At 42.2% G+C, this 23514-nt stretch overlaps 1 protein-coding gene across 2 annotated transcripts in view; it reads left to right on the forward strand.

The window, feature by feature from the left end:
* The first annotated feature begins 642 nt into the window (after positions 1-642).
* The window catches only part of LOC121304565 (calcium-binding mitochondrial carrier protein SCaMC-3-like), a 28254-nt gene continuing 5382 nt past the window's right edge, over positions 643-23514 (forward strand). For both annotated transcript variants that reach the window (XM_041235752.1, XM_041235753.1), the window contains exons 1-7: positions 643-792; positions 1047-1134; positions 2542-2653; positions 6935-7093; positions 21860-22012; positions 22347-22454; positions 22713-22880. In XM_041235752.1, the coding sequence (XP_041091686.1) occupies positions 762-792; positions 1047-1134; positions 2542-2653; positions 6935-7093; positions 21860-22012; positions 22347-22454; positions 22713-22880 (819 nt within the window). In that variant the 5' untranslated portion in view covers positions 643-761. The remainder of the gene's footprint in view (positions 793-1046; positions 1135-2541; positions 2654-6934; positions 7094-21859; positions 22013-22346; positions 22455-22712; positions 22881-23514) is intronic.

Genomic DNA, 23514 nt, shown 5'->3' on the forward strand with positions numbered 1-23514 from the left:
TGTCTGTAGCAGATGCTGTGCAGTGTTATATAACTGTGTGTGTGTGTGTGTGTGTGCTGTAGCAGATGCTGTGCAGTGTGTGTGTGTGACTGTGTTGTTGTGTCACACGACATCGTCTATATACACGTCACAATATATTGAGTGTGTGTGTGCGTGTGTGTGTGTGTGTGTGTGTGTGCTGTAGCAGATGCTGTGCAGTGTTATATAACTGTGTGTGTGTGTGTGTGTGTGTGTGTGTGCTGTAGCAGATGCTGTGCAGTGTTATATAACTCGGTGTGTGTGTGTGTGTGTGTGTGTGTGTGTGTGCTGTAGCAGATGCTGTGCAGTGTTATATAACTCAGTGTGTGTGTGTGTGTGTGTGTGTGTGTGTGTGTAGCAGATGCTGTGCAGTGTTATATAACTCAGTGTGTGTGTGTGTGTGTGTGTGTGCTGTAGCAGATGCTGTGCAGTGTTATATAACTCAGTGTGTGTGTGTGTGTGTGTGTGTGTGTGTGTGTGTGTTATATAACTGTGTGTGTGTGTGTGTGTGTGTGTGCTGTAGCAGATGCTGTGCAGTGTTATATAACTCGGTGTGTGTGTGTGTGTGTGTGTGTGTGTGTGTGTGTGCTGTAGCAGATGCTGTGCAGTGTTATATAACTCGGTGTGTGTGTGTTTTTGTGCTGTAGCAGATTCTGCAGGCGGGGGACACTAACCTGGACGGGCAGCTAGATTTCGAGGAGTTCAGTCGGTACCTGCGGGAGCATGAGAAGGAGCTCAGACTCATGTTCCGCAGCCTGGACAGGAACAACGACGGTGAGGGGTGTCCAGACACACACGCACACGCACACGCACACACACAGATTGCACATCTTTCATGCGAAGTTTGAATTAGTTGGTATTTTGCCAACATAATGAAAATAGTAAATCGTTATTTTTCTAGCAAAATGCGAGTTTGATAAGAGTTATATTAAGATTTCAGAAGCTATATTCTGACTGGATACCAAAACGTTATAGAAATTGTAAATGTTTTTTTTTTTTTAAACCTCTGTTTGCCTATCTGTCTGCAGGGGAGATCGATGTGTCTGAGATCCAGCAGTCTCTGCACAGTCTGGGGGTGTGTGTGTCCTACGCAGAGGCAGAGAAGATATTGCACAGGTCAGACCGTGTTTGTGTTTCTGTGTCTCGGTGTGTGTGTGTGTGTGTGTGTGTTTGCGTCTCTTTGTGTGTGTGTGTGTGTGTGTGTGTGTGTGTGTGATTTCTCTTGAAAAGAATATCCAGCGTAGATTGCTTCATATGTTTCATGCTTCTCTCAATGCACTGTTTGCAGTTGCCTCCTGATGGCCGTTGCCTGGTTACAGTTTGTGCGAAGTTGGCGGACAGGCATCGATTGCATACATCATGCACGATTTACACTGCAATAGGTAGTCTTTGTATTAGCCAACCATGATGTGGACGGGTGCGAGTGAATGTCCAGACAGTAGTTCTCCCAAAAATGTCTGTGTTTTATTAAACAAACTCAGAATAAACTGCCCCTCTACCAGCAATGGTATTGGGGGGGGCATGAAACAGTGCTTTTCAAATCCAGGGATCGTGGCGAGTGTCATTGCTGTGCAGTGAGGGAAGTGCTCAGGGGTGTGTAGTGAAAGTGTAGAACCTTAATATTAAAGCATGTTAAAGCAACTGAATTAGTGAGCACATTAAAACGACTATAAAAACACATTCACACAATTGAAACAAATATTAAAAATAACTATAAAAGACACACATACACAATGTAAAACTTACAATTAATAACATCATTAATACCTCATGCAGAAAGCCATCACTACAGGTGCGTGCTGGCTGAGTAGAGTCAGCTCCTGCCTCTGTAATCCTCCGCAGCAACATACAAAACACGTAACAAAAACAACAAACAGTACAGGCTCTGGCCGTGTGTTACATTTTCAGCGCAAGGGACCGTACTTGCATAGCTGCGTCCCCTTTGTACTGCCCTACTCCTCCCTGCAATCAGCCCGGCGCTGCAGTGGAACCAATGGCATGGGAATCGTTTAGCGTACGTGCAGCTATGTGCTTCCTCTAAGATGGCTGACTTCCTGTTTCCACCCACAGTCGAGTCGACCCATCTGTGGGGAAGTGTGCTACCAACCTTGCACAGCGGCCGTTCTGGTCAGGAGGGAGAATTACAGCTTTGATTCTTTGTCTGAATTACACATGGTCTTTCTGTTCACTGAGAGAATAACACACTCACACTGGAAAGTTCAGTGTCACTCAGTACTAAATTCAATTGAAGAAATCGGTTCATGCTGTTGGGATCGTTAAACGGGAGTTAGTGTAAGTAGGGTTGGTTATAGTGAGCCTCTATAAGTCAGCCTGTATTTCAAAAATATATCTTCACTGCAGCCAAAGTATTTACTTTTGCTTCAGTAATTAATTCTTGTGCCCCTCTGGACTTAAGAATAGGAGTCAATTCACAGTCCTCATAGAGACAGTGTGTGTGTGATTGTGTCAGTGTGAGTATTTATTTCTCATCCTGACTGTGTCTCTCTGCCCCAATGTTCCCAGTATGGATAAAGATGGGACGATGACTATAGATTGGAACGAGTGGAGAGACCACTTCCTGTTCAACCCCATCACCAACATGGAGGACATCGCATATTACTGGAAACACTCTGTGGTGAGTACTGACCAAGACACAACCCAAACACACAACAACCCACACACACCACAACCCAAACAGACACACACACACACAACACCACACAACACAACCCACAACCCACCACAACCCACACAGAGCACAACCCAAACGCACCACACCACATCCCATCAGGAGAAACTCCATCAGCTCTCACCTGTTCAGTTCACTGCCAGATATTTCAGTGGTAACTGAGTCTCTGCGCTCACAAACCGGCACTAGAAAACACTCGGAAGCTCTCGGCCAATCAGAAGTGGAATCGGGGACTGCAGGGCTGAGTAAGGAATTTTGAAGAACTGATTATTCCTTTGAACTGATTATTCCTTTGAACTGATTATTCTTTTGTAATATGTTAATTTCTGTTACAAATTGAACAAAGAAGCTGTGAGTGGTATTTTGGGTTTTTGAGATAAGGAGGTAAGGGTCCTCTGCTCTGCTTGGTTGCGTGAGGGTGGGGGGGAGAGAATCTCAGAGATAACAGATGCAAAGGAATGTGAGGGGCCTTGCTTGACTGCCTGTGATGTTGGTGAAGTAAAGGACTGTTTGTGAGGCTTGGAAACTTGCCACTGTCACAAGGACGGCCAAGTGGGCGGCGTCAGAACCAGGAAGGAATGAAATACACAAAGACGATGATGTGAAATGATGATGGCGCTTGCTTGCGCCGGTTTATTGTAAATAAAAGGGTTTAAACAAACAGAAAACAACAGGACACAGCACTCTATGCCAAAATAAAAAGACAAACAAAAACAGACTCGTACTAAACAAAAACACGGTGAGCAGATACTTTATGTTGTTGTTGTTATTGTTATTATTATTATTATTATTATTATTATTATTATTATTATTATTATTATTATTATTATTATTATTATTTCCTCCGTCTCCAATCCCGTTCTCCACTCACCGAACACCCCACCGCCAGTATGTGACAACGTGCATCTATATATACTGTTGGGCTGGGATTCAATTACCAATTAATTATTCACTTGAATCCCAGCATGTGAATTAATAAAGTGCAATTCCCCGTGCTCACATATTACTACATTTTACTTGCACGTGAAGTGCTGTGCAATCCTCGTGCCTAAATACACATATACATTTTAAACACTCGTGTTACACAGACCCGTTTATATCCCGTGTACCAATGTCTATACACCAACATTTAAACACACCACACGCAACACATAACAGATAATATACACAGGGGCGGGCACTTTGTCACATATACCCCCCCTGTGCAAAGCACACATGGCCTCAATGGCCACCTCCCCCCTTAAAAGCCCAAAAGTCCCGCCCAAAGTCCTTGGCCAGGACCGGAGGCTTCCAGGGGCCCACAGGTCGTAATGCTGTCTGCAGCTATGCTGACAGCGGGGTAGCATTCTCCTGCCAGGGTAGTCCTAGCAGCGGAAAGGCTGCTTGGGGTGTGGTCTCCTGACCTTCCCCCTTCTTTGGCGCCGGCAGCTCCCCTTGGTGGGGCTTCAACCACAGTTCTTCCTGCAGGGAAGAAACTGCAGAGGGAGCAGGTCTCCGGACCTCCCCCACGCTCTCTTATTCTTATTTCCATTTTTGTTTACCATGTGTTCACTGTGCTTTCTAACACTTTGCTAGCTTTTACTATGGGAAACTTTTGTAAGGGAGAAAAAGGGAGTGGGAGAGACAGACAGTCAAGTAGAAGGTGAGGTTAGATTAAACTCCAGTCTTAGTGAAAGAGAATGAGAGAGATTTTAAATCAAGCTGATGGTCTGCTCCTGTAAGAGAAAGAGAGAGGGACAGACAAGTCAAGTTGAAGTTGCAATTACAGTAAACCCTTTAGTCGTTTTACTGTCATAGATCCTGCTTCTACATTTAGCTTCAGTAATCACTAAACTGGATTGTGAGGAGACGGGAGAGAGCCGTCTGTGTACCTAAGGTCTGTCTGGCTCAGCTAACAATGAAAAACAAAAATAAGAGTGCTAGACCTGTCTTACTGTCTGCATATCTTACTGTCTGTCACTTTCTCTGCTTGTCTGTTGATCTGTCTGTCTGTTGATCTGTCTGTCTCTCTGCTTGTCTATCTGTCTGTCTTGCTGTCTGTTGATCTGTCTGTCTCTCTGCTTGTCTATCTGTCCGTCTTGCTGTCTGTTGATCTATCTGTCTTTCTGCCTGCCTGTCTCCCTTCTTTATTGCGATGGCAGAGAGAAGCTAGTGTCAGAGTTTTAATAAAGCTTGCTCCAGCACGGTGATAAGCTCATGTGAAGGGATCTCATGGGTGGTCTCAGGGATTGGGGTTCAGGCATCATGTCCACATTCTCTGGCCCTCACCGCGCTGTGACTGTGATCCAGGTCAAAGGTCATGACACCAGGAGTTTTTTACACATTAAACTGACTAAATTAAACTCAGTAGTTCCAGGAGACTTTCCGTACACATGCAAAAATTGACTTGTTATTGATTCAATAAAGTATTATTATTATTGTTAATAAATAAATAATATTATTTGAAGGGGAAATAAAAAAACCTCCCTCAGTGGGATTCAAACCTACAGCTCCTACATTGCAGGGCAGCTGTCTTACCCTCTACACCGCAGTGCTTCAGCAGCAAAGCTAGTAACATTGCTTTTAATTCCTGTTAGCGGACAGCTTATTAAAGAGAACATTTATGAAAGTTTTTCAAAGAAACTTATAAGCGGTTTAAAAACAACAATAATAACAACAGACACAAGTACATCTAAAGGTGTTGTAGTCGACACACTTATTGGCTTGTATTTGCAGTCTCAATTTGCATATTCCCAACCAGACCATGTGAACTGAGACCAGCATGCTACACATAGCGGCTGATCACGCACAGCAGGGAGGGACAGAGACCTGGCAGCTGAAGCAACAGCGAGAGGAGAAAGAGACATAAACCATACACAACACGCCCCCTTCACACAAGCGGTTCACAATTCATTCTTACAGTTTGCAGTGCTATTCCAGCACCTTAAACACTTGCACGTGGTTACAAATGTTCACATGAAGAATATATTTTGGGGACTGTGGCAGTGTGCTCCACCCCAGTGTGTGTTTTGTGTTTTGTGTTGCATATGGTGCAGTGTTGGTGTTTAGATGTTGGTGCACAGGATTTAAATGAGTCTGTTTAGCATTTAAAATATATAGTTTTATTTAGGCACGTGGGATTGCACAAATACTTCATGTGCATTGAAAATATATAATAGTATGTGAGTACGGGATTGGACCAATTAGTTCACGGGCAGAGATTCAAGTGAATAATTAATTAGTAATTGAATTCTGGATCAACATTATATATAGATGCATGTTTCGCTCACTCGGGTTGTGTGTTCGAGAGTGGAGAACGGGAGAGAAGGACAAAATAATTAAAAGCAATTCAAAACAAATGCTACTCGTGCGAGAGGACGCGCACGATACTTGCTTAGTCCACTGTCTGTTTTGTTTGTCTGCTTATTTTGGCCTCAAGTGCCGTGTTCTGTTTTTGTTCAACCTTTTATTTTCTGTTAGTTAATAAAACACTGAGCGCCGCAGCGTCTCAGTTTTCACCCACCAGTACTGCCTGTCTGTGTGTTCCTTTCTGGCCTGACATCACCCTACAGCCAGCAGGTTCAAACGTGGAGAACAGCGCCTCCAAGACTCAGGCCAGGAAGAGTACTGCGAGAAAAAAAATAGAAAAATGGAAAGCTGGAGCTGAAGAGACGGCTGCAGTGAGCTGGAGGACCTCCTCGGGGGGCCTCGAGGACCAAGGCTTGTTCCTTGCCTGCGGGGAGTTCGGGCACAAGGTGGCGATCTGCCCCTTCCAAGACGAGGAGGAATCTGCCCAGGAGAGGAAAGTGGGGAGAAGGAGCAAGGGGAGATGCGGGAAAGTAAAGCTGCAGCAGCAACACCAGCAGTAGGAGGTCGGGGGTGGTGGCTGGGAGGCCTTTTTAAAGAGCCTCGCAGCGGAGTTGTGCCCCGGCTGTGGGGCGTTTGGGCACAGCCTGTCTGTGTGTTCCTTTCTGGCCTGACGTCACCTTATGGTCAGCCTGTTCACAGGGACCAATTGTCACGGGGGTGAGGTGTCGTTTGGGCCAATTATCGTGGGGAACAACTGTCTTTGGGACCAATTATCGTGGGGACAAATTGACGTGGTCCCTGAACTGATAGGTACCCATAGAGAAATATCCAACCATTGAGATATTGAAATTAATCCCCCCCCCCCCCCCCCCCCCCCCCCCCCCTTTCTCTCTCTTTCTCTCTCTTTCTCTCTCACCCACCCCTCCCTCCTTCTGGCAGGTCCTGGATATCGGGGAGTGTCTCACGGTCCCGGATGAATTCTCGGAGCAGGAGAAGCGCACAGGGATGTGGTGGAAGCAGCTGGTGGCAGGGGGGATGGCAGGAGTTGTGTCCAGAACGGGCACCGCTCCACTTGACCGACTCAAAGTGTTCCTGCAGGTACTAGAAGAGAGCAGAGGGAGAGGGTTAGAGGAGAGGAGACAAGAGGGAGGAGTGGGGTAGAGAGAAAAGAGGAACAACTGAAAATCTTTTTTTGGCAGGAAAAGGAGGCAGCAGCAGCAGTATATTGCAGACTGCAGCCTCCTCATTGGAAGTGCCATTCAATACTTCTATTAGTACTATACTGTTATTTCATATTAAGTGTGTGGGTGTGTGTGTATAATTGTGTGTATATTTGCTCAAATTTAAGTTGCAGTTTTGTGGGCCAAAATAAAAGTTACATTTTGGGGGGAGCAACTTGGATTCAAGGATTTTAGTAAGGGTACCAATTTACATTTGCACATGTCAGTTACTCCTGGTGCACTTGAACAAGACCAGCTGCGCACAGTACTGTCCACTACAGTAATTACTCTCGGTACAGTACCGGTGTATTACAATGGCTGCACAGCGAACTTCATGAACATTTTTTTTATATATCTGTTTATATACATTATATATCTTTCTTTATCTATCTGGAGGTGCACAAGAAACAGGAACACTAAGGTATGTTCTGCTTAATGGGGGATTCTCCATCGCTCTCTGATTCTCTAACTTACTCACTTTTATTATGGTCTGTGTCTGGTTTAACTACGGGAACCCCAGTACTGTAAACTCCAAAGCCCTAACTCAAACCTAAAATGAGCTACACATTTCTGTCTTGCACTATTTTTGCCTGCGAACATGACAGACGTTGGCCAAATTAAACAAACAAGGACAATAAAGCAGACTGAAATAAAGTTGAAGGTAATTTACCCGTTCCCAGCTACCATAAACTGCAATGACTGTCGTTCAGTACTGAAAGTACTGCACATATTTTCTTTTCCCATTTGTAATATAGTAGGTGATGTACTCTGATGCTTTAATATAGAGTAATACAGTGTTCCCTGCTGGCACCTAGAAATGAAAATAATTTAACCGTTAATTATTGTGTTTTTTTCATTAAGAGTTAAATATGACTTGCATTCAGGGTCTTGTTTTTTTGGTGTCCGTATTTGGGGGTGCGACTTGAATTCGATTAAACACGGTATATGCAGGCACATCCAAAATTATTGGCACCATTGATAAAAATGAGGAAAAAAAGGCTGTATAAATAAACAACACAGGTAATGAGCTATATTGTAATTTTCCAGCATGTGGAATATATTGTACTGAATTAATGATTCAAGGGAATCAACCAGAACTACACATTTCTCAAATTATAAATTAATTTCCAAAAAAATTAAGTGTCACAGTTATTAGCATCTGTGTTTTCAGTACTTTATGCACCCTCCCCTTGCAAGGATAACGGCACTTAAGAGACTGGAGAACACATTGGAAGGGATCTTAGACCATTCCTCCATACAAAATCTTTCCAGATCCTTGATATCTTCCGGTCTGCGCTTATGGACTGCCCTCTTCAATTCAAACCACAGGTTTTCAATGGGATTCAAGTCCAGAGAACTGAGATGGCCTTTGCCAAATGTTGATTTTGTGGACAATTAACCATTTCTTTGTGGATTTTGATGTGTGCTTGGGGTCATTGTCTTGCTAGAAGATCCACTTGCGGCCAAGTTTCAGCCTCCTGGTAGAGGCAACCAGGTTTTTGGCTAAAATGTCCTGGTATTTGATAGAGTTCATAATTGACCTTAACAAGGACCCCAGGACCAGTGGAAGCAAAACCGCCCCATAACATCAAAGATCCACCACCATATTTTACAGTAGGTATGGGGTTCTTTTCTGCATACGAATCCTTCTTTTGACGCCAAACCTACCGCTGGTGTGCGTGGCCAAAGAGCCGTTTAGCAGATTCCAGGTGCTTACATTTGTTGGTTGCTCTCAAAGTCTTTTTTTCCAAATAGGCTATTGGCATGGAGGTGGCATCTAACTGTCGATTTGGAGACTTCAAGATGCAACCAAGTTCTGTAACACTCCAGCTGTGGCCCTTGGATTCTTCTTTGCCTCCCGAACCATCTTCCTCACAGTGTGTGGGGGCAAGATACACTTGTGTCCTCTACCAGGCAGATTTACCACTGTTCCACTGGTTTTGAACTTCTTAATTATTGCCCTAATAGTGGTGAGTGGTATATTTAGGTTTTTAGCTATTGTACCCATTGCCTGATTTATGAAGGTCAACAACCATTTGTGTCTTCATTTGTGAGTTCTTTGCCTTTCCCCATGGTGATGGATGACAAATGGATTTTACATGCGTGTTACCTCATTTTTATACCCCAGTGAAACATGAAGCCATGGAAGGCCACAGTACAGTTCCTTAAGACTGACATGTACTTAAAAAAGTAGAATGTTAATGCAGATTTAATTTTGTTTGATTTTATTTATAAGAATCTTTAGGGGTGTCAATAATGTTGACACCTATCTTTTAGAGAAAAGATTTAATTTTTACTTGTTAAAAATAAACATTTTCTCTGAGCACACAATTGTATTCGTGTAAAAGAATATAGTTTTCCCATATTTTTGAGCATGAAATGTAGCTCATTACCTGTGCTGTTTATTTTATACAGCCTGTTTTGCTCATCTTTATCATGGGTGCCAATAATTTTGGAGGTGCCTGTATATATATTGTGAGAAGGCAGGGATGGGGTTAAAGAATTCCCTGCAAAACATGTGCAAATACACGTTATTTGTTAATTATTATCTGTACCTGGTCACTATTAAAAATTACAACCAGGTGCAAGGGTTTAAAACGGGTGCAGTCAGTCTACTAATTACTGAGTCCAGTAGTTCAGCTGGATGCAGAGAGATTCCAATGTTCCAGTGTTATTGCTGCAACTCACACGCTGTACACATTGTTTACCAACCTCTCAGCTCAACTCACTGCCTGGTTAGTCAATAAAGCTTACTGAGTACAAGACCCTTCAATAACTTTATACAAAGAATGATAAACAAACACTAATAACGCGACTGCATGCTGCAAAACTAACAGGAGTGTTTGACCAAGTGACTTATTAGCCTTTTAACAGAGTAAGCATTATCTACTTATTATAATTATTATTTTATTACACAAATTATTAATTTTGTAAATATAAATGTTACCCTAACTTTAAATATATTACTGGTCCTGAATTAAACAGTAACAAAAATAAACACTATAGAGTTCCCTTTCAGGTATGAAATGTAACCATCACCAAATGGGTATTTACCTCCTAAAGACCCCAGTCCTGAAAATTGTAAACCAAAGCTGCTCTCAGAGCCAGTGACTCAGTCGTGGCCCTGCCACTGAGGGCACAAAAGACTGCGTTCTCAGATCTCTGCGCCATTTTTCCTTTCAAGACTAACCTGATCGGAGAGCCTTGTTCAGATAAGTACATTGTTGCTTCTGTAAGAATATATTTCGCATTTGTTGTGTATTTAAACTAATCACTGTAATAGTGTTTACTAATTTTGTGTGTTTGTGCACTACAGCCTGTTGTTTGTACATCCCACTGCGGCTTTGTGCCCCGTGTGAAGCCAGTGGCTTGAGTCGTTCCTTCCCAGAGATCCAGCAACATAAGTCGGCTGACTTTGTGCTCTCCCTCCAGGCTGCATAGATACGACTGGAGCTTATTTTATTTCTCATTTTTGCATTTAAGCACCATATGAGATGCTTTATATTATATGTAATTGTTTAACTACAGTTTTTTTGTTGAGAAAGTATTTCCTCTTAGTGTGTTGCGTTTTTTTTTTTTACAGATTCTACACGCAGGCCTGTTTGCAACATAGCGCTCAGCACGCGTGCAGCAAGAGCAGCTGCTGGGTTCAGCAGCACTGCGCAGGACCGAGATGCTCGCTTCGGTTGTTGTTGCTGCTTTAAGCAATTTCAACCACAGTTTCTTGATGCTGTTTTAGTTATAGGTTCTTAGCACCACCATTGCAAAGGCTATTAGTCAATTCTAACAAGTAGACTTCCCTTATACCCAGTTCTATCCCTTTGGGACATGCCTATAGGAGGCAGGGTGGTCCAGTGGTTAAAGTCCAGGGCTTGTAACCAGAAGGTCATCGGTTCAGATCCCACCTCTGCCACTGACTGGACTCATTGCGTTGCCCTGAGCAAGTCACTTAACCTCCTTGTGCTCCATCCTGCGGATGAGATGTTAAATCAATGTCCTATTGTAAGTGACTCTGCATATAATGCACAGTTCACAGCCTACCTCTGCAAAGCGCTTTATGATGGTGGTCCACTATGAAAGGCGCTAGATAAAAATAAAGATATTATTGCTATTATTGAGGACAAAAACAGCAGGTGCTCATACTGCCTGGGGCCAGAGCACGCCAAGGAGCCACTGGCTAATCGCAGCTTCTATGAGTTTTGTGCCCATTTTTCCAAGCGCACACTAGAGAAATGGCTATCCTGTAGCTCTAAGGAGCGCACGAACGTCCCTTACACCCCTGCGGTTAAGCGCTCCCTGTCGGCAGAGCTTGTACCGCTGATCAAGAGGGCCACTGCAGTCTTGCAAGTGCTCTGGCCTACAGCAAGGGAAACAAGGCAGTTGATTTTCAACGATGAACCTACCGCGTCTCTCAGAGCCACCCGGTTTACCTGGATTTTCTCTTCGAGATCCTTCCTGACCATCCGGCAACAGAGTGCATGATGCGGAGAGGCTGGGCCTGTCCCGTTTTCTGCTGGTTGAGGCTTCTATTGCCGCCTTGGTCCAGGTGCCTAATTTAGTGCTCCTATCCAAGTGTTGCCTGCCCTAACAAACAGTGCCTGGTAACTGCACGTAGACAGCTTGGCTTGGACAAAGCACCACTGTTGGACTCCCTAACCACTCCAGGGTATACGTTTGATCCCGCGGTGGATGAGATGCTGCAGCACTGTCACCGTGAGTGGGAATCTGCAAAGGAGCTGGCTCTCCTGCTTCTCAAAACCACCTCCCAAACTGGTGCCCTTGGCCCCAGCAGCCTCAAAAACCGGCACAGCCGGCTGTGCCCGCTGCCAGAGATGATGTTCGGACCCGGGCCGTGGCTTCAGTGCACCACAGACATCTGGGTATTTACTACCATTAAGACCTGTTATTTGCTGCAGTTTAAGTACGGTCCCATTCCCTTTCGGGGCGTGACTGCAACATCAGTCAAAGAACCACAGCACGCTGCTATGGTGTCTCCGGGGGTAGCAGCTTTGCTGCAAAAATTAGCTGTTTGCATGATAGACCCCCTCCAGTTGGAGCATGGGTTCTACTCCATGCTCAAGCGGAATGGTGGCCTCAGACAAATCCTTGAACTCAGATAGGTCAACCTGTCTGAGCTGAAGGAGGTTCAAAGTGTTGACGATGCAACAGCTGTTGCAGTCAATCGGGCCAGGCGACTGGTTTAACACGGTGACCTCAAAGACGCCTATTTACACATCCCCATAAAACCAGCGCGCAGGAAGTACCTGTGGTTCGCCTTTCAGAGAACAGAATACAAGTTCTGTGTCTTGCCATTTTGGCCTATCCCTAGCTCTCTATGCCTTCTCTAGAAGTGCATGGAAGCTGTCCTAGCCAAGAAAAAATGCACCCCACTTGGAGAGCGCTCCCACGGCCTCGACTCTCTTGAACTCTCTCCCAGCTTCAGTGCGTGCAGCTCCCACAGTTGCTTGCTTCAAATCTACTCTCAAGACCCACTTGTTCTCTCTTGCTTTCAGTGCTCTTTAAGCCCGGTATCTTATTTGCTGTTGTCTAAATTGCTATTTCTGGTTTGACACACTGGCAAAGTGGTTTGCAGTGTGCAGGTGTAGGAGTGATGCAGTGCTCAAGACAACGACAAGCAACAAAGTCTGATGACAACAGTAAATAATAATGAAAACAGGCAGTACTGTACTCACAAAATGTTTTATAATAATTACGTAGTGTGATAATTTACCAGTGTTGACGTTTTCTTTGAGACTTTGGCCAAAAGTGAAATATACTTCAAAAGTTTGCATTTTTTTGAACAGTGAAAATCTGCAGAAATCATCTAAATTTCATACGCTTCATTGACTCAGTAGAAATATGTCTCTGGTGCTCTCTCTCAGATGTCCCCGTAGAGAATCGGCAAGACTCAAGTGTCTTGGTATATAGAATATATTTGCTTCCATCCACTTATGTAAATATTTTGTTGACTTGCTTTTTCACATTTTTTGCATAAAAAGCAGCCCGCCGTTTTAATTTGGCCTGTGGGGATAATTGCTTCTCCACAGCCTAAATGTCTGTACACACCCGACGTGATGTGATTGGAGACTCTCCTCTGATTGTATCCTCACCTGGAAAAAAAGAAACACATGTATGATAGTCCTGTTATACAGCTAATAGAAATGTAACATACATAATAGCTTCTCAGAATAATTATTTCACTAAAGGTAAACAAGTCATACACATCAGCTAGTGGTGGACTATGGACGAGTATTCATAGTTTGAATTATTATCATTAAATTTACATAATTAAGTATCTGTGTACATTGATATTGTATATCATGCACCAGCGCCATTCATTTTTACCTGAATCTGGTGATTTTCTATCTTTCCTATCTTCCAACTATGATAGAATTAGTCTGTTGGGTGATTTTATCATTCATGCATATATGGAATCAGACAAGTACTCAACACATTTTTTACTTGACTCTTTAGACTGTCCAGCATATTGCAGGTCCTACTCATAATCATGGACACATGTTAGATTTAGTAATTTCACATGGCCCAAACGCAGTGGACTTTAAAATTACCAATCTTACCATTTCAGATCATTTTGCTGTTTTTTTAGGTTAATCTGCCAGTACTTAGAAATAAATTGACACATACTTTTACAACTCGGGAACTTAACCCTTCAACTACCTTAAAGCTTTCAGAGGCACTTGGCTCTTTATTACCTTAGCGCTCTAAAACTGTGGATGAGATTGTTGATAATTGTAATATCTTTCGTAAGAACATAAGAAAGTTTACAAACGAGAGGAGGCCATTCGGCCCATCTTGCTCGTTTGGTTGTTAGTAGCTTATTGATCCCAAAATCTCATCAAGCAGCTTCTTGAAGGATCCCAGGGTGTCAGCTTCAACAACATTACTGGGGAGTTGATTCCAGACCCTCACAATTCTCTGTGTAAAAAAGTGTCTCCTATTTTCTGTTCTGAATGCCCCTTTTTCTAAACTCCATTTGTGACCCCTGGTCCTTGTTTCTTTTTTCAGGCTGAAAAAGTCCCTTGGGTCGACACTGTCAATACCTTTTAGAATTTTGAATGCTTGAATTAGGTCGCCACGTAGTCTTCTTTGTTCAAGACTGAATAGATTCAATTCTTTTAGCCTGTCTGCATATGACATGCCTTTTAAGCCCGGAATAATTCTGGTCGCTCTTCTTTGCACTCTTTCTAGAGCAGCAATATCTTTTTTATAGCGAGGTGACCAGAACTGAACACAATATTCAAGATGAGGTCTTACTAGTGCATTGTACAGTTTTAACATTACTTCCCTTGATTTAAATTCAACACTTTTCACAATGTATCCGAGCATCTTGTTAGCCTTTTTTATAGCTTCCCCACATTGTCTAGATGAAGACATTTCTGAGTCAACAAAAACTCCTAGGTCTTTTTCATAGATTCCTTCTCCAATTTCAATATCTCCCATATGATATTTATAATGTACATTTTTATTTCCTGCGTGCAGTACCTTACACTTTTCTCTATTAAATGTCATTTGCCATGTGTCTGCCCAGTTCTGAATCTTGTCTAGATCATTTTGAATGACCTTTGCTGCTGCAACAGTGTTTGCCACTCCTCCTACTTTTGTGTCGTCTGCAAATTTAACAAGTTTGCTTACTATACCAGAATCTAAATCATTAATGTAGATTAGGAATAGCAGAGGACCTAATACTGATCCCTGTGGTACACCGCTGGTTACCACACTCCATTCTGAGGTTTTTCCTCTAATCAGTACTTTCTGTTTTCTACATGTTAACCACTCCCTAATCCATGTACATGTGTTTCCTTGAATCCCAACTGCGTTCAGTTTGAGAATTAATCTTTTGTGCGGGACTTTGTCAAAAGCTTTCTGGAAATCTAAATAAACCATGTCATATGCTTTGCAATTATCCATTATGGATGTTGCATCCTCAAAAAAATCAAGCAAGTTAGTTAGGCACGATCTCCCTTTCCTAAAACCATGTTGACTGTCTCCCAGGACCCTGTTACCATATAGGTAATTTTCCATTTTGGATCTTATTATAGTTTCCATAAGTTTGCATATAATCGAAGTCAGGCTTACTGGTCTGTAGTTACCTGGTTCAGTTTTGTTTCCCTTTTTGTGGATCGGTATTACGTTTGCAATTTTCCAGTCTGTCGGTACCACCCCTGTGTCAAGAGACTGCTGCATGATCTTGGTTAGCGGTTTGTAAATTACTTCTTTCATTTCTTTGAGTACTACTGGGAGGATCTCATCCGGCCCAGGGGATTTGTTTATTTTAAGAGCTCCTAGTCCCTTTAACACTTCTGCCTCAGTTATGCTAAAGTTATTTAAAACTGGATAGGAACTGGATGACATGTGGGGCATGTTGTCAGTATCTTCCTTTGTAAAAACTTGTGAAAAGTAATCATTTAACATATTTGCTATTTTTTTTTCTTCCTCTACGATTTTGCCATTTGTATCTCTTAAACATTTAATCTCCTCTTTGAATGTTCGCTTGCTGTTGTAATATTGGAAAAACATTTTGGAATTGGTTTTAGCTCCCTTAGCAATGTTCATTTCTATTTCTCTCTTGGCCTTTCTAACTTCCTTTTTGACTTGCGTTTGCAGTTCTGTGTACTCTTTCTGCGTACTTTCTTTTTGGTCCTTTTTTAATGCTCTATAAAGTGCCTTTTTTCGCTGAATATTTTTTTAAATTGATCTATTAAACCATTTTGGCAATTTAGTTTTACATTTAGATTTGTCTACTTTAGGGATGTAATTGTTTTGCGCCTCTAGTACTACATTTTTGAAGTTCTGTGGGTGTTTTCTCTATTTTACTCCAATCTACTTCTGTTAGTCTCTGTTTCATACCATCATAGTTTGCTTTTCTAAAATTGTAAACCTTAGTTTTAGTCATTACTTTTGGGGTTTTAAAAAACACTTCAAATGAGACCATGTTGTGGTCTGAGTTTGCCAGTGGTTCTCTGACCTCTGTTTTAGTTATTCTATCTTCGTTATTTGAAAAGACTAAATCAAGGCATGCCTCCCCTCTAGTCGGTGCCTTGACAAATTGTGTTAGGAAGCAGTCATTTGTCATTTCCACCATTTCTATTTCATCCTTTGTGCTACCCACCGGGTTTTCCCATTTTATTTGGGGGAAGTTGAAATCCCCCATTAGTATGGCTTCTCCTTTGCTACACGCATTTCTAATGTCATTGTATAACAGATTATTGTGCTCACTGTTTGAATCTGGCGGTCTATAGCATGCTCCTATTATTATGCCCTTTGAATTTTTGTCTGTTATTCTGACCCATATTGATTCGGTTTTATTTTCTTTGTCCAGGTTTAACACCTGGGCTTCAAGACTGTTTCTTATGTATAGCGCTACCCCTCCTCCTCTTCTGTCCTGCCTGTCTTTCCTATACAATACCCACAAATATTATATTCATCCCCATCACTCTCAGACAACCACGTTTCTGTAACACCTATCACATCATAGTTACCTGTTAGTGCAGTAGCTTCAAGTTCTAGAATTTTGTTTCTGATACTTCTAGCATTTAGATAAATACATTTAATGGTTGTCTTACCTGAGTTGTTGTTCTTGTTTTGATGCGGTCTCCCTTCTGTTTTTTTGTTGATTTCTCCCCCCTTCCTTTCTAGTTTAAATGCTTCTGAACCTGCTCGAGGATCTTTTCTCCAAGTAGACTGGTTCCCTTGTTATTTAAGTGCAGTCCGTCCCGTCTATACAGATAGTCCTCGTTGTAGAATGTGGTCCAATGATCAAGATAGGTGAAGCCTTCCCGTGTGCACCACGTCTTCAGCCATGCGTTTTGATTAATTATTTCCAGCTGTCCATATGGTCCTTTGCAAGGTGCCGGTAGTATACCAGAATATACCACAGTTTTGGTTTTCTCTATTAATTTCCTTCCTAGCTCTCTGAATTTGTTTTGCAGGGATTTTGGTCTGTCTCTTCCAATGTTGTTTGTACCGATGTGGACGACTACTACCGGGTCGTCTCCTGTTCGTTCTAGGAGCCTGTCCACGTTTTCAGTGATGTGCTTGACCGAGGCTCCCGGAAGGCAGCACACTGTTGTAGTAAGGGGGTCCAAACTGCGAATTGAACTTGCTGTGTTTCTCAATATGGAGTCCCCAACAGTCATGACCTCCTTTCTTTTTGCTGTCTGGTCACCACTGTCAATAGGGTCCTGGATGTTGTTCCTTTCATTCTCTTGTTGTTGGTTCTGCTCATCAAAATTCTGAAGTGACTCAAATTTGTTGGTTGTTTTGATTTCTGGTGGTTGTGTTTGACGAAGTTTCTTTTTTTCCCTCCTTCTGCCTACCTGAACCCAACTGTTCTGACCTTCTATCTCCCTGGTGGCTTTCAGTCTGTTAGGGGTGATGCAGACTTCCATGAATTGTGGGTGTGCCAGTTCCACAAGATCCTGTTGCTGTCTCACTTCTTCCAGCTCCATTTCTAGCATATTTACTAGTTTATGCAAATCCTGGATCGCGCGGCACATTACGCACACTTGGTTTAGCTCCGCTGGGTTTTCTCGGATTTCCCACATCAAGCAGGTGTCACAGATTACTGGCTTGAAGACCATGTTGAGGGTTTTTTTTTTTGAAGTTTAGTTTCTTCTGCAGCCGTCAGCCTGCTTTCAAACTGCTTCTAAACTGCTCTGTACTTTTCCACGCCTGTACTTCTCCCACTCGCTGTCGCTGGGAAGACTGCCTCGTTTAACTGCGTTGTTCTGCTGTGCTGTCGGCTCCTCCCCTCGCCCGTGTCTCAAAACGGCGCTGAATTTGAATCAGCTGCTCCGAGTTTCAGCTTGTTTGTTATCAGAAAAACACATGCGGCTGTTTGACTTTGAGCTGCTGCTGTGTTTCCCCATTGTCCTCTGTTTTCTGATTTAAAAGCAATTCAAGATGCAATTTCTCCTTACTGCTTCTAAACTGCTCTGTACTTTTCCACGCCTGTACTTCTCCCACTCGCTGTCGCTTCCACTCGCTGTTCTGGGAAGACTGCCTCGTTTTCGACGATGACAAAGTCCATGGAAAAAGCTAACCAAACCGGTATGGAAGTTCAGATAATCACTTGGGATGAATGTGAACAATGATGTAGAGGTCTTCAAGAGATGAAAAACATTGAGAGCTATGAAATGGATGTTTGATGAATACTGAGGTTGCAAACAGTCCAGAACAGATGCGCAAAAACAAACAACCACACACTCCAGCAAAAAACACAAAAGTAACTACCCACCTAATTAAGCAAAAAACGTTAACTAGACAATAAACTAAAGCAGCAGACAAAAAGAAAACAAAGGCTAAAGAATAATATCTAGCTAACAGTATAAAGATTAGGTTTTTAAAGGTAGACAGACTCTCTCACAAAGGTGCTAGCTACAGGACAAACAAAACCAATACCCCAACCCCCCACAATCAGAGAAATAAGAGACAGGTGAAGATTGACTGTGTGAGAGGATTGGTAGATGAAATTTTGAATGGACCAATGGGGAGTAAGAAAGAAAGAAATGGATACTGGGAAATTTTTTGGGAAAGTTTTTATAGGTTGGCCTGGCCAGGCTACTGCCTTTAATTAAAGAGACAGGTGAGTGAAAATTACACCCACATATGTAGCAACAGTGCTACAGTGTAGGAAACTGTACTCGCTGACACCTTGGCTTTCTTTGCAATTTCTCTAAAGGAAAGACCTACACTTTTAAGGGTTATAATCTGTCTTCCTTTGTTAATTGCCTTTTTCTCACCATTATGATAACAATATACTACTTCCTGCAGTACAATACTGTCCAAATAATGCTTAAGAGGGTCTAGCAACACAGTCTGTTCCAACACTGCTTTTATACAGACAGAGAGTTTTTAAGTAATCAACAAAAGTTGGGACACCTGTAGGAATTGTTAGCATCAACTTTCAAGGCTTAATTTACTTCCATTGCTGCAGAACAGCTGTAAGTTGTTAACCCGTTTCTCGTTCCCTGAAAAAGGCCTTTTTGTATAACTCTGAAATGTACATGATTTTTCAGTTTTTGATACCCTAAACTTTTTTTTTTAACCTCTGGCAGTTTACCGCTTACCTTTGTACCATTTCAGGTTATTCACTGGACTTGAACTGCTTAAATTTCAATAAAAACTGGAAAAATGGGGGTTTCTAAAACTTTTGACCGGTAGAGTCTATACCAAGTCCAAGTCAACAGTCTTAAATGGCTTTTGCTGACAGATTTTTCCTTTTAAAACAAATTTTTTATAACCAATTAATTTAGCTCGTCTCCGAGGGCATAACAGACTGCATGCACAGATCTCAATATAATTTTTCCTTTAATGTCACCTGAGATTGAGAGAGACTACAACAGGTAAGTACTTGTGTCTGCTAGTTTGCTTGTGTAATTACACTGTTAATGCTTATGTTATATTACGCGACTATAGTAATTGTTATGTACATGTATTGTGCACTCAGCCGTGGTTTTTGTTAAGTCCCTCAGTGGCCTTGTACCCACGCAAAGCCAGCGGCTCTGTCACCCCTTCCCCGGAATCGAATACCTTAAGTCGGCTATTTGTATTCGCTGAATTTGAAAATAAAATTTTTGTTTTTTATTATGAAAATTATACATAATTACAGTATCAAGTGTTTACTGTTTTGTGAGGAAAAATAGTTTTTGGGTGTGTTTTTTTCTGTTTCTTTTCACAGAAATTCTAGTGGAATTTTGTACTTGAGAGGTAATCGTTGTTCAGCATTGTTTTTAATTCAGTCATTTTGTCTTGTTGTTATGAGTGGAGGTGGCGGGCGTTCCTTTGAAAAGGGGCTATTGCTCGGTGGTGTAAGGATGTGAGGCCAATAGTTAAATCTATTGTTGCTCCTATGATGAGGTTTTAATCAATCAATCAATCAATCTATATATATACACACAGTATATATAGGGTTCTCCCCAGTCTTTTTTCAGCCGAGCGCACCACCCAGCAAAGTGGCTGTCGCCTCCCGGCTGAAAAAACCTGATTTGCTCGTCCTGCAGATGCTACTGTGTCTTTAACAATTAGGATTGACTGTGCTTCTAGCGGACTAGATCAGTTGCGCGTTGCTGGTTAAAACAAAAATCTTGGAACTACATGACAGCTGTTTTAAATCTTGACACGACATTTAACCAATCAGAGAATTGAAGGGGCGGGTTTTCTGTGTTGAGCACTTCGAGAGGCTAAAACGTTATAAATGACTGCTAAAAAAATAACTGATTACTTTCAAAGCAAAAATAGTGACAGTGAATGCAGCTTTTTAAAATAAGCCGGCGAAGCGCATTCTTTGTGTTGTGATATCGTAACAATATGTACCCAGGGTGCTTGTGAGATATATTGGGGGTTCATGTATATAGAGGTTGTACGCCTTTAAGAAGAAAGGCTGTTGTCAGCTGACATACACATGCTTAAGTGCAGAGGTGCTGGATTATTACAGTCCTGTTTCATGCAACAGTTACGATGGTGACCAAACGTGTGCGAGTACTGTTGTGAAAAAAAAATTGTTTAAATGAACAGTTGCATTAAAAAAAATGTAGAATAGCGAAAAACAAAAATAGACGTGCTTTAACAAAATGCCCGGAAAACTGAACAGAAAGAAAACAATTTACATGAAGCAATAAGCTCCGTAAATAAACTAATAAGGAAGTGAAAAGGGTACCGCTTTTTGTTTTCTTTGTAGTTAACTCCACTAACCCTACATTGTCTTTCCCAGTCAATCTGTAGAGTGCTTAAATAAGAACGGTAATTTACCATCATAAAAAACAGACAGGAAAAATGTGGAACATCAAAAAGAGCAACCAGATGTAGTCAACAAAAGACAAGCCATTATTGAAATTCCTTGTAATATTATATATTGAAGTTAAGGGAAGTTTGTTTTTCCATTAAAAGTGCTCCCTGCCTCTCCTTAACAACAACCAAAATAATATTACATCAACTACAGTAAGACACTGCTAGGTGCAGGTTTGAAACATTACATGTTAAACTAGAAATAGTTTTAATATTTTCGTCTGTACCTTTAAATCGCATAGACTCTGTAGAGAACAACAGAGTTGAGACAGTAAAAGTGGCAGTTGGACAGAGAAGGGCATTAGTATATGGTAATCATCTATTGACATAGAGTAATGCTATTTGACTGGGTTGATGTAAACAAGCTTTAGCCTGATAAATGTCCATTGCTGAATTATGTATCTCACCCGATAGATTCGGTCAGTAGCACCACAGCCATATGCACGCTACTCACTGCGTGTACCTTTGATTTGCAAAATTTCATCTTCCTAAGTGTGGACTCACATGCAGCCGTCCAGATAAGGTGTGTACCTGCCTTTTTTACGCATTAAAAAATCCCAAATACGCAATCAGTTTTTATAAATGTGTAAAAATATGCAGAGAAATTTTGCTTGTCTGCCTCCCCTAAACTTCCACTAACAACTACATCTCCCAGAATACAATGTTTTCAGTTACTAGGAAACTGCACAAAACAAACCTGCTGAACAAAACATTATCCAATCTCATTTACACTAGAAGACAGCGGTCAAGATCCCGGAAAGTGGTCTTTTGTCACTATATATATATATATTAGTGACTCTGGTCCTGTTTTCGTTCACGTGCTCCCCCTCCTCTCCAGGTGCACGGTTCGAGGGATCGCAGCCTGCATGTGCTGAGGGGTCTGCGGGAGATGGTTGCAGAGGGGGGCTTACGCTCGCTGTGGCGGGGGAACGGAATCAACGTTCTCAAAATCGCACCCGAGTCCGCCATCAAGTTCATGGCTTACGAGCAGGTGAGAGGCCCTCGACAGAGCTGCAGCTCCCGGGGGTTCACATACCCTCAATTAACCCAATGAGTGAAACAGAGCGATGCTATACAGGGTTAGAAAAAAAGTTGTTGAGCACATTGAGGAAAGGCTTTTAAAGCAGAAAAGTTTGTCATTGAGTTTACAGAGGGCTTTTCAGGATCGGTATAAATGATCTTAACCTAACACACTGTAGAGATGCTCCTGTGCGGCAGGGCAGTGCAGGAGTGTCTTGTGCTGTGCTGTACTGTGCTCTGTTGTGTTGTGTTGTGTCCCCATGCTATTCTGAGCTCTCTGTGTCTCTGCATGTTTCTCTCCGCAGATCAAGCGAGTGATCAAAGGCAACGAGGGGACGTTGCGGGTGCAGGAGCGCTTTGTTGCGGGGTCCCTGGCAGGGGCAACAGCACAGACCATCATCTACCCCATGGAGGTAAGAGAGGCAGTCAGCCTTGTGTCTGTCTGTCTGTCTGTCTGTCATCAACCCCATGGAGGACAGAGAGATAACTTTCTGTCTTGTCTGTCAATTACAAAAGGATGAATTTCTAGTGCATATAAATGCAATACATAAAAGCATCATGTTTATTGTTAATCATTGTTAGTCATCTGTAATAATTGTTAGTTATTGCTAGACATTAATAATGGCTGTTAATAATTGCTGGCTTCCCTGTCCTCTCCTCTCCTCTACCAGGTGTTGAAAACACGTCTGACCCTGCGTAAGACTGGCCAGTACTCTGGCATGTGGGACTGTGCTCGACAGATCCTGCACAGAGAGGGGGTGCGGGCGTTCTATAAGGGGTATGTCCCCAACATGCTGGGCATCATCCCCTACGCAGGCATCGACCTGGCCGTGTACGAGGTGCGCCCCAAAACCCCTACAGGGAGACCTTATAGAGCTGTACAAAAAAATACATGCAAAGAGTAAAATAAGTTTGGTTTGCTAAAATTAAATAAGCTGACTGTATAGCAGCAAAGACATTTAAAAAGGAAAGAGAGGGTTATACACACTGTACTAGTACACAGCTCCAGTGCTGTTTGCTTGAACCTCAGTTTATTTCCTGTTTGCTTATTTGTACTCTTCTAGCAAGTTGGATACTGCATCATTCACTTCAGTGGCATACTGCACTTAATTCAGTGGGATACTGCACTTACTTCAGTGGGATACTGCACTCACTTCAGTGGGATACTGCACTCACTTATAATGCAAACTAGTCTAATTGGGGAGCTGAGACATACGAGCAATATTTTAAAAGCGGTTCCTCTATTTTTTAAAGGAACTTTTTGTAAGGAAATAAAAATCATGTCGATGTTAAGAAACAAAACACATGGAGAGTGTTTAAGAGGACTTGAATCAATATTTAACTTAGCTGTTTGGTTCCAGTTTTGTGAAAATTAACAGGCGACATCCTACTATTTGTTTTGAAAGATGTAGTTTAATAAAGACTGAGTAAAAGCTTTTAAAAATATTTGGCTCCGTAGGACTCAAGTCATCC

The sequence above is a fragment of the Polyodon spathula genome, chromosome 38 (assembly GCF_017654505.1).
Source record: "Polyodon spathula isolate WHYD16114869_AA chromosome 38, ASM1765450v1, whole genome shotgun sequence".
Classification (NCBI taxonomy): domain Eukaryota; kingdom Metazoa; phylum Chordata; class Actinopteri; order Acipenseriformes; family Polyodontidae; genus Polyodon; species Polyodon spathula.